At 45.8% G+C, this 10,800-nt stretch overlaps 1 protein-coding gene across 1 annotated transcript in view; it reads right to left on the bottom strand.

Annotated features, from left to right (window-relative positions):
* Positions 1–903: 903 nt before the first annotated feature.
* LOC125940430 (A disintegrin and metalloproteinase with thrombospondin motifs 17-like) overlaps positions 904–10,800 on the bottom strand; it is a 202,978-nt gene continuing 193,081 nt past the window's right edge. The window contains exons 4-5 of the mRNA XM_049656578.1: positions 2,638–2,748; positions 904–1,038 (exon numbers count right to left, since the gene is read on the bottom strand). Of these exons, the coding sequence (XP_049512535.1) occupies positions 988–1,038; positions 2,638–2,748 (162 nt within the window). The 3' untranslated portion in view covers positions 904–987. The remainder of the gene's footprint in view (positions 1,039–2,637; positions 2,749–10,800) is intronic.

The following is a 10,800-nucleotide window of genomic DNA, read 5'->3' as shown; positions in this document are numbered from 1 at the left end:
GCTTTACGGCCGACAATCGTCCATCACCATCGATATGGTTCTCCCGTACGGGCCGGACCCTGCCGACTGCTCACATGTTGCTACGGTCGCTAGGCACGCAAAGAAACTGGCCCGTTCGTTGACGTCTGCTCAACAGTGTCGCCAAAAACCGTGTCATGACCTCAAACCACCTTCTGACCCTTTCGCCATCGACTCCCTCGTGTTGCTTTGGGTCCCGCCTGTTGCTGCTCTTGGCCTTTCGTCCAAGCTCCTTCCAAAGTACCACGGACCCTACCGCGTGGTTGCGCTAACATCACCAGTTAATTACGTGGTAGAACCCGTGCCGCCATCTTCCGATCTCCATCGTCGCGGGCGAGAGAGTGTCCACATTGACAGGCTCAAGCCGTACTACGGTCCGTTGACCTCTTCCTAGGTCGCCAGGATGGCTACTCTTCCATGCCGAGGGTGATTGCGAGAAAGAAGATCGGCACGACGAATAGCCCCATTGCCATCGTGTAGCTCGTACTCACTTCGCTCTCCGGCTATGCCCTACCTGCTCGCGCTCCGTTTGTCGCTGCCGCTCTTCGACCCGAATAAACCCCCTTTGCAGTTCATATATTGTTTGCTAATTTTGTTACTTACTGCTTTAAAGCTTTTTAATATTGTCATTTTTGTAACAGCTCAAATGGCTGATGAATGTCAACATTTTCGAACATGCATCCCGCAAGAGGCCTTTAAGTGAGCAATTCACTACGATGATGATGATGAAGAAGGTGATGATAACGATGATACACGTTATAGAGCGCCAATGACAACGTACCAGAGATGATGGCTACATCTCAAGTACGTTGTTCCAGTTTCCCCAGAAAGCGTCCGGTACCATGCAGGTCGCAGTACATAAGTAGAATATGCTTGCACAGAAACTTCCTGCAAGTTGTTTATTGTCAAAGAATACGGCTGCTTCTGCTGTGTTAGTATGTAGCCTGCACAGGAGCAAACTTGGAAAATTCATTTGAATTGTTCCCATGTGTGGACTCCACAGACACCTCTTTTGCATGTCTGTAAAAGAAGAAAATGAAACAATGAGAAGCCTGCCAAGGACAGTGGGTGTAAAAAATTCACCGACGATAACGATACTCCCTAATGCGATATTTGAACGCAGCTCTGTAGTGTTTTCATTCCGCGACATATTTTTGGGCGCGGACAACGTGTCTCGGGCGGCACGTTGTAAATGGAGAGAATTGTCAAGCGACTGACTCGCTAATGTGGAGGTCGCGAGAGGCAACGCGTGGGTGACGCGTGTGCGCGATACACAGCAGCCGCCGCATAAAGACCTTCAAGATGACGCGTGCTACACTGGCGCCATTTAGTAGCCATTGTCACCGCACTGAGTTGCCAACCTCCGAAGCTAGTTTTCCCCTAAATCGGATAGAAAAATTGCCTAGATATCCCTAGATTAAGCCAAAATGCGGTTATTTAGCATGTTCTCTTTAAGATAAACTTCATTTGTCCTATGCAAGTACACTGCCGATTTTATTTTAAATATCGGTCATAATTTAGTATCTCGGAAGGAAAGCCGGAAAAGTGCTACGTCCTACCACTATGCAGGGGAACGCACATTAGCCATAAGTAGAGAAACATCACGTGGGCGACGATGTGGCCGTAAAGATATTCATAAATTGACAGCACAGCTACGGTAGCAACGGCCATAGCTCAGTAACAGTGTTCTGTTAACTGCCGCAGGGCATGCACACATTGTAGGTTACTTGACAATATGCGTTCAATGCTGTAAGATTGTAATTAAGTTATACTTAGTATGCCATCACGAAGGTAATTTGCTGGGACAAAAATCAAAACACGCCGTCACCTCTGTAGTTCCATCACGACAGTGGTTGCTTTTATCCATGTGTAAGCGAGAAATTTCCATAATTTTTTACAAATTTTCTTTTTCACCTAAAGGTGACGCAATGTTCCTAGATCTAGGGAAATTTTCCTAGGGTTGGCGGCACTCTCACCGCACTACGCGTTTCTTCTCACGCGTTCGCCATACCTTCCTCTTCCGCTTTCCGCCTCATAGTTCCGCAGAATACTCCGCCTCTTTTTTCTTTCTCGCCTCTTTCACCTCCAGCTGCGCTCGGCGTTCGCTCTTTCATTCTTCACCTGTGATCATTCGCTCTGTTACGCCGACGCCGACGCTCGCTCAGGAACGGGCGCCTGAGAGCTGCGCTTATAATCGGTTTCCATCGTGTGTTCAGAATGCAAGAGCGGTAGTAAATGCCCTTTCCTTTCCTATTTCAGGAAGTGTTTACAGTTTATCAGCTTCTCACGAAGAAATAACGATCACAAAAAAGCAGAACAATTTTAAAGAACTTCATCTGCTTTTGACTGCAGCTTCGTGGACTGCTTTGTAAACTTGAAGACCTGCTAAAATATTTTCTATTTGGCGCGTCTTTGTGCGCATTTCTTCAATTTTGTTATCTAAACGCACATGTTCAGTTTTGTTTGCATAACAAGTAAGCCTGGTATTTTAGGCACAAGGCCTACGTACTTAAGACAAGACCCGCGCCTACGCTGTCCAAATAACTAAGAATTATAAATTTTGCATTCCTTTTCTCTTTGGGAACGCCAAGCTGTCAAAGCTGGACAGAAGTTACGTACCTTGTTTTTGCTACACGCCATTCCATCAGGGATTTTTGTCTTGAGGCAGTGTTGATGTCCCATTTGGATGGTGCAGCATTGCATTTTACATGTCTTGGTAAGGTTCGGAGGCTGAAATATATGAAATGTTACATGAGAACACCTTTTGATCACAGTACTATGTGAAATACCGGGGACGAATTCCAACAAATGATTAAGGATCTTAAACGACAAAGTGTAAGGGTGGGGTGAAAATTTACATGCAGAAGAGAAAGATGCTGTTCAATAGCCTGACCAGCGAACAAGAATTCAGGATCGCCATTAAGCCTCTGGAGTAGGTACAGTAGTGCATTTATTTAGATCAAATACTCACAGGTGTCCCTAATCACGAGAAGAAAATTTACAGAAGAATTAAATTGGGTTGGACTACATATGGCAGGCATTACCAAATCGAGACTGGGAACTTAGCACTGTCACTGAAAAGAGAAGTTTACAATTATTGCATTCTACTGTTGCTAACACACTGTTGCTATCGATCTATCTATCTAGCCGCCTGTCTTAGTGCTCTCATGGTCGTTTCATTAACTTGGTACGTGCCCAAATTCGCATAGTATGACAAGATTGTATGACGAACATAAATTATAGGTCATGACACGAATATCATGACATGTGTGTCGTGTAGGTCATGAAACAGTCACCTATGTCTTGGCGCTCTCATGGTGGTTTCGTTAACTTGGTAGGTACCAAAATTGGCATAGTATCACAAGACTGTATGGCGGACATAAATGATAGGTCATGACATAAATGTCATAGTGTCTTATATAGGTCATGAAACAGCTGCCTACGTCTTGGTGCTCTCATGGTCGTTTCGTTAACTTAGTATGTAACTAGAATGGGTTCGGAAATGGGTACTAAGTGAAGGAAACACTAAAGGATGATGGTAGAGGTCATAGTCATAAGCATGGCTCAGCAAAATTGACAATGACTCAGCGAAAAGCATTAACACTAAAAAACCACTGGAATGGGTTCGGACGTGGGCACTAAGTGAAGGAAATACTAAAGGAAGAGCGAAAAGATTAACACTCAGAAACCACTGAAATAAGTTTGTAGATAAATGACAGGTCATCACATGAATGTCCTGATTATCATTTTCATGTCATGTCATGACATGCCTGTCATGTAGGTTATGCAACAGCCGCCTACGCCTCTGAGCTCTCATGGTCGTTTCATTAACTTGGTAGGCTCGCCGCACGTTGCTTCGCATAACATCGATGCCCACAGGGCGTGGGATCTGTCGACGTTTTCTAGTTGACATTTAGAGAAAAAAATGGGACAGAACAGGCAATTCAGTGCTTAGGGCATATAACCGGTGGACCATTAAAGTTACAGAATGGATGTCAAGGGAAGGGAAGCGCAGTCGAGGGCGGCAGAAAACTCGGTGGGGTGATGAAATGAGGAAATCTGCAGTCGCAAGTTGGAATCAGCTAGCACCAGAGAGGAGTAATTGGAGAGGGCAGGGAGAGGTCTTCGTCTTGTAGTGGACATAAATATAGGGTGATGATGATGATGGCTATCTGAGAAGATTATCATGAATCCAAAAAAGGTCTCAGGCTTGTGATTGTGCAACCAGCTGACGCCAATCTGTGTTCTGTCGGATTCTGTAATTTTCTGCCCGCAAACAAATCACTCGCAGTAAGCTGAATAATGCGCAAAGGGCAGCACCGGATCATGACGGCAACGCTCTTTGGTGTTTGGTTACTCCGGTTGTTCCTGGCGAGAAACGCTATCTATGTAGATTCCTCAAAATGTACCCTAGTAAGCTGCAGAAGCCTTCTACCGTGTCCTTCCATTTGCTGCATAAACAAGCATTCGGTTTATGAAAAATATGAATAAATAAACCATACAATATAAATGAAAAGCCTACCTAACTCTTATGTTGGTTATCGATCAAATTGTGTACACGTGAGGTTTGAGGAAGGGCGAAAAATTTTTTTGTAGTGTTCTTGAATTGCAATCTCCAAAGGAATGCAAATAAAAGTACACTTCTCAAATATTTCGAATATTAGGCTTTTCGGTGGCACACAACGGATGCCAGAAGAAACGGGCCTTAAATAAGAACAGGGGCAAAATTCTGTAATCACGTTATTTGTAGAATTGCTTTTAATGCGTTAGCATTCTTTGAGTACTACAATCACTTTCCGAGGGCGATCTATTGAGTATGTATCTATGTATCTGTCTATCTATGTAGCTATCTATGCATATTTGTATCTAACCGCTTTCCCGCCTGCTTGGGTCCCTGAGTAGTGAGTGGTGGAATGAGTCGCCCACCGGGTAGCTGTGCTGAACTAACAGGGTCCTAAGCCAACCATCAGACCAACTTGGGTCACTGAGTATTTGGCAATGTGTACAGAGTGCCGCACTTCAACAAACCTCCTTCACGCCGACATGTGTCAGCGTAGACGCAAGAATGGGTAGGTTCCGCTGTTCTAAGGATCTCTTTGATGCCGACTTGGAGAACTGGGTAAGTGCCACTCGGTCTGTCATAGTTTTTAAGGAACCTATTTGATGCCAAGTTGCGTCCCTGAGTATGTGTCGGTAGTTGCGTGCCGCTTTTCAATGAACGTCTGTGACGCCTTTTTGTAGGTATGTGGCACCGGCAATGTGTCACTCTACCGTGACGAAAAGGATCCCATAAGTTTCTCCGATGCTGAGCAGAATCGAACCCACGTACCAAGGTGTCCTCAAGGAGAGCAACGCGACGCGTCAACAGGCTGCGCCACAAATTAAGTGGGTGTGTGCCGCTTTCCAACGAACCTCATGCAAACTTGGGTCACTGACGATTCGCCACTGAGTGTGCGGCAAGCGAGGGAACAATTCTCAGCGTTCTCGGGCACCAGCGGGACTCTTCTAGTCTCGGAGGCCACGCCCGAACTTATCGGCAGTGCCGCTAGATTGCGCATCGTGTCCAGAAAGAAGCACGAGAAAGGAGCAAGGCATGACGCGTTTCTCAGCGTTCACACGCGCCTGCGCGCCATGCATCTCAGAGGCCGCGCGCAGTCTTCGTGGCTACTGCACTAGGTGGCACCGTGTCGTCTTAGCGAAGCGCGAAAGAAGAGTTACACAGCAGTAACCGCCTCATTCTTAACGCGTTTCGAGGGTGGAAACACGTTGTGTCACTATATTCATTCAATGCTAACGCAATACCGTCGACAGTCATCTTGAGATGGGTTCTGCCGCATTTTTTTAATTGATAAACACACAACACTCCGTGTTGCGAGGCACCCTACCGACGACTGTCCTTAATAATAAAAGCAGAATGTTGGAGTCAGAATGATCATTCCTGCTGTCCCAAACTCATAGCAGTGGCGAATATCAGAATTAACGAAATTATCGCCAAAGATATAGCTATTTTGCAAATTTTCAAGATGTGGCTTTTAAGGTAATCGTGTGAGGATATATCATTATTGTAGAACTGAAGTCATCCAGTACAAGCAGCACACTCTTTGGATAAAAATGCTGCGCCAATCACCACTATTCCAGAAACGCGTCTTCAAATTCTGAGGCGACATGTATTCTTGTTATAGTCAGCACTTATCAACTTGGCATTCGTTTTTTTCTTTTGTTGCTGAGGATTGTTCAGCAGTTCTAAACCAATCAAGAAAATCATCCTCATGTGCAAGGTTGCTTTCGGCGTATCAAAATTGAACAAAGGGGCTCATGAAAAACTGCTTAGATGGCGTGAAATAATTGGTGTATTTTATCTGTTATTGAAATTCCCGCGAAATAAGAGGCGCGATGTCCTATTGTCCCTGAAGTCTTTGACGTTTCCATCTGTCGGTGAGCTTTCCCATCGCGGTTTGGTTTTCATCACATTCCACCTCTCCGAGAACTATTTCTGTAGCTTTTAGTAATCTTGGCGTCATATTGCATCGTTCACGCGCCAACTTCTAAGAGGAAGCTTTAGCTCGGGCCCAATGCCTTTGCCGCCTATTCAAATACGTATAAAACGCAGAAACGCTTCTGTGAGATAGCCATTTGGCCAATTTTAATTACATTTCACGCATTTGAGCGAGAGAAAGAAATTTAAATTCTAGTGACTATTGGAAGCGGAACTTCAGTTTAGGACCTGAATTATTTAAATGGTATTTTCAAAAGTTGGTAAGTTTGAAAAAAAAAGTAGAAGCAAGAAGTTTACAAATTCGTTGCTCTGCACCTAGAACAGATATCGCAGTTCTGTCAGCTGCATCAATTAGAGCATTCAAAGCGGAGAAATTTGATATGTCAATTTGTATCTTACGTGAATTTGTTGCGTTGTTCACTAGGCAGTGGCGCACCGACGGGGGGGGGGGGGTTCGGGGGTTATAACCCCCCCCCCTGAGGCCGGCTTAACCCCCCTTTTTGTTTAACCCCTTTTCTTTCCTTACGCATTTGAGTGCTGCAACTAAGATGTAAGACGCGCAATCGGCTACACACTCGCAAAAAGCGCATTTTTTTGACAGTTTCCCGTGAAGAAATCGAAATTAGTGCTGTTTAGATGGTATTGGCAAACTGTTAACCCCCCCCCTCCTGGCAGAGATCCTGGGTGCGCTTGTCACTAGGGTATTGCGAAACTTCTATTCACAAGTTAGTGGTCTATATGAGAGCAGCGTATAATATATCCAGTTTGTCCGCTTTATATGTACTACTAGGTGCAAATTAAACAATTCTGATATAATATTCATTGCGGAGTTACAGAGTCGTAAACTTGATGTTTTGTTTTCTCAAAATTTGCTATTTGGTCAACCTGCAATAAAAATTGACAACCTAAGTCAACAATTCGAAACCAGTAGTCACTAGATCTTAATTTTTCTTTTACATGCAAAAAGCCTCATCAAAATTTGTACACTGGTTGCCGAGGTAAAGGATTCTCCTTTCCCATGTATTTAGATAGGAGGGCCCGAGCTAAAGCTTCCTCTTCAAGTCGAAGGGCGAACTACAACGAAATTTCCCTAGGGATATATTTGTTATAGATGAGCATTGTATTCCAGTAAAGCAATCTATTCAAAGTCTCGTGGGCTTGTAATGGCCTAGTTTTCGTCACAGCCGCTTTTAAACAGCCCGTAAGTAGACGACGCATTCACATAGTATTTGTCGCTGGGTCGTCAGCCCCAGCAGGCTGCTGCGAGATTTTTCAGAACGACGTGAACAGCCGTGGGCTAGCGCCGCTTCATTTTGGAGCTCGTGCCAAGGAGCCGCGTGCTCAAGGTCATGCGTCACTTACGGCGAGCGTAATCTCAGTGTTTTGATTTTTACAGAGCAGCTGTTATAGGCTAGGTTCCAGGAGATCACGTCTGGCAACGGAAGTAGATAGACCGGAAGTAGATCAACAATTTTCGGCTCGATGTGCCAGGTGGTTGCCTGCCAGCTGTGCCTTAGCACAGTGTCAAAACAGATGATGTATGGCCCATTGTTATGCCCCTCGCCACCGCCGATGCCTCTTTCATAAGTGTCGCGATGCTCGGCGGCAGCACATCCCACCAATCGTTGTGTGCATTCGTCTCGGGACGTCGAGATCATGCTAGGGCTGTTATCAGCAGTTGCCTTTTGGACTCGCTATGGGACGGCGCTCGTTTAACCACAAATTCCAGAATTCTGACGTCGGGATCCTGACTATGACGTGCATTGTGCCGCGGTATCAATTCTGTGGCTAACACTCTAGTCTATGACGATGGGGCGGACTTGACACAGCAAACGCACTGCCTGGCCATCGCGCCGGGCGAAAACGAGACGCCGGTGTCCTTGCTCTTTGACGAATATTCCGAAGATGCTCAATACAGTTAATAATGATAATATATAGGTTCACTATAGCAATATTCGCTATAGCAGAACCACCATACTCACAGCTTCTCAGGCTTACATCCCCACAGTAGTGGAAGGGCTGTCATTTTTAAATTTTTTTTCAATTTCGGTATCAAGAACGGCTTTTTTGCGAGCCTTTCGTGACGCTAGCGCTAGTATTTCAAACATCAAATGTTGCACTGAGGTTCCTGTATATACCGGGTGTGTCAGCAAAGACTCAAACATTTTAACACGAAAGTGTTTTATGCCGGGGTCCACCAAGACTTTCCGTGACGTATTTCCGTCACGGAAATACGTCAGCTTACAATGTACACGACATAATACAAAGAAAGAACCAGCACTGCGACGCCTCGATGGCCAGCATTCGAAGGGACGCTGGCATCAAGAAGCACTACCAACGCCACCTAGGTGGCGTTCACCGTACTCAGCACAGCGGAGCGTGGCCTCCGCAATTAGCTCTGAAAATGTTTCTGAAGTTGATCGCGGAGGCTGCAATTACGACGCGCTATACGCGCTGATTTGACTCGGTGACGATTCAGTTACGTGCTTTGTCTTGCGCGTTGTATTAGTGTGTCAGTTACGTGCTTCGTCTTTCGCGTTGTGCTAGCGTGTGCAGCGTAGTGCAGCTTCCATATGCACGACGGTTGCTCATGGTCATCGACGTTGGTAGTCGTGATGGAGGAGACGTGCCACCAGGCGTCAGCGTGGGTGCATCAACGCCTAGGGCGCTTTAGCCACAAAACACCATAGACATTATATATCAATGTGCAAAAAACATTACACTACTTCTGTGAAGACACGTTTCACTTTCGTGTTCTATACCGATTCCTATATAAGAGGGATCAACCACATTTTTTAAAGGTTGCCTGTGACAGATAGCGCAATTCCAGTTCATGAGCTGGTCCACTCGATGAGGCGGACATTACATGCACAAAAATTTTTAATCTGCTGATTAACAAAAGTTTACTAATTGAGTTTTTAGCTAATTAGCTTATGACCCATATTGCAAATTATAAATTCTAGCCGTGCAGTTCGCAAGCCGGATCTACTTGGAACGGACTCTCAGGATACCAGTTCAGAAATATTAATTCCTGAACTTCGCGGAGAAATGCACTAGCGTTCCATTTACTCCTAACTAAAGCGTCGTTTTATGCATTGAAGCTCCAAAGTAACTTGAACTTGAAAGCATACTCGGGATTGGAAGGAAAGAAGGAGGGGGGGGGAGGCGACGTCGTGCTGCGGCACCAACGGCGCAAGGGGAACTGGTGACTCAGTTTCGCACGCAAAAGGAGGAAAGCGGGAAGGCAACGCGCGGGGGAAGGCGCGCGTCTTCTACTCAGCCCGCTACTGTGCACTTGTACTTTGAGCGGCTGCGGCCGGTCGCCGGCACAGTATCTTAAAAACGATCTGCATACGGCTCATAGCTTTGTATGCGCTGTGCTTTCGCCGCTTAGTTTCCGTTCAAGCGATAGACCCCCACAAACTTTCGCTCGCTGCTGCTGCTGCTGCTGCCCTAGCTCGCGTCACCTTTTCGACAGCGCTTGTCTGCGATCGTCGAGTGGGATGGTCGAGTGTTTGCTTGTGCGCGCGGACACCATGCTTGCTAGTTCAGTTAGTAAGCGACTGTGTCCAAGCTTATACAGCCGATACAACTACTATCCTTACACCGTATAGCAATCTACTAATTTGCTATCGCAACTGATGCTTCGTATTTCGGGCGAAACTGCGACTTTTTTTGCCGGTGTCAGGCGCCACTCCATGCCTGAAAATGTAGGGGACTGGAGGAAGATTCAAACTTACGACCTTCAGATTAGAAGCTGGGTGTTCTATCTCTGCTCCACGCCACGCCTTGGGTTGGAGTGCATACGGCAGGCATTACCGAAACCTGACTGGGAGCTTACCACTGTCGTTGAACATAAAAGCGTACAATCACTGCATTCTACCGATGCTAACATATGGGGCAGAAACTTCGAGGTTAACAAAAAATCTCCAAAAGAAGGACCGCACAAAGAGCAATGGAATGAGAAATGTTAGGGTTAACCTTAAGAGACAGGAAGAGAGCGGTGTAGATCAGAGAGCAAACGGAGATAACCGATATTCTAGTTGACATTAAAAGGAAAAAATGGAGCTATCGAACGCAATGGAACGCACGGAGGTAAGCAAACGCGCGTTCTGCGCCGTGCTGCCTGAAGGGCTACCGAATTAAGCGTCTCTTTCCTCCTTTAGAATCACCATATATATATATATATATATATATATATATATATATATATATAGCAAACGCGACTTCCGTCACGCGAAAGGCAGTGGGGGGACGGGAGGGAGGGAGGGGAGGCGACGTTTAGC

The sequence above is a fragment of the Dermacentor silvarum genome, chromosome 9 (genome assembly GCF_013339745.2).
Source record: "Dermacentor silvarum isolate Dsil-2018 chromosome 9, BIME_Dsil_1.4, whole genome shotgun sequence".
In the NCBI taxonomy this organism is placed as follows: Eukaryota; Metazoa; Arthropoda; class Arachnida; order Ixodida; family Ixodidae; genus Dermacentor; species Dermacentor silvarum.
The sequence above is the reverse complement of the archived record's forward strand: the minus strand, read 5'-3'. Positions and strand labels throughout refer to the sequence as shown.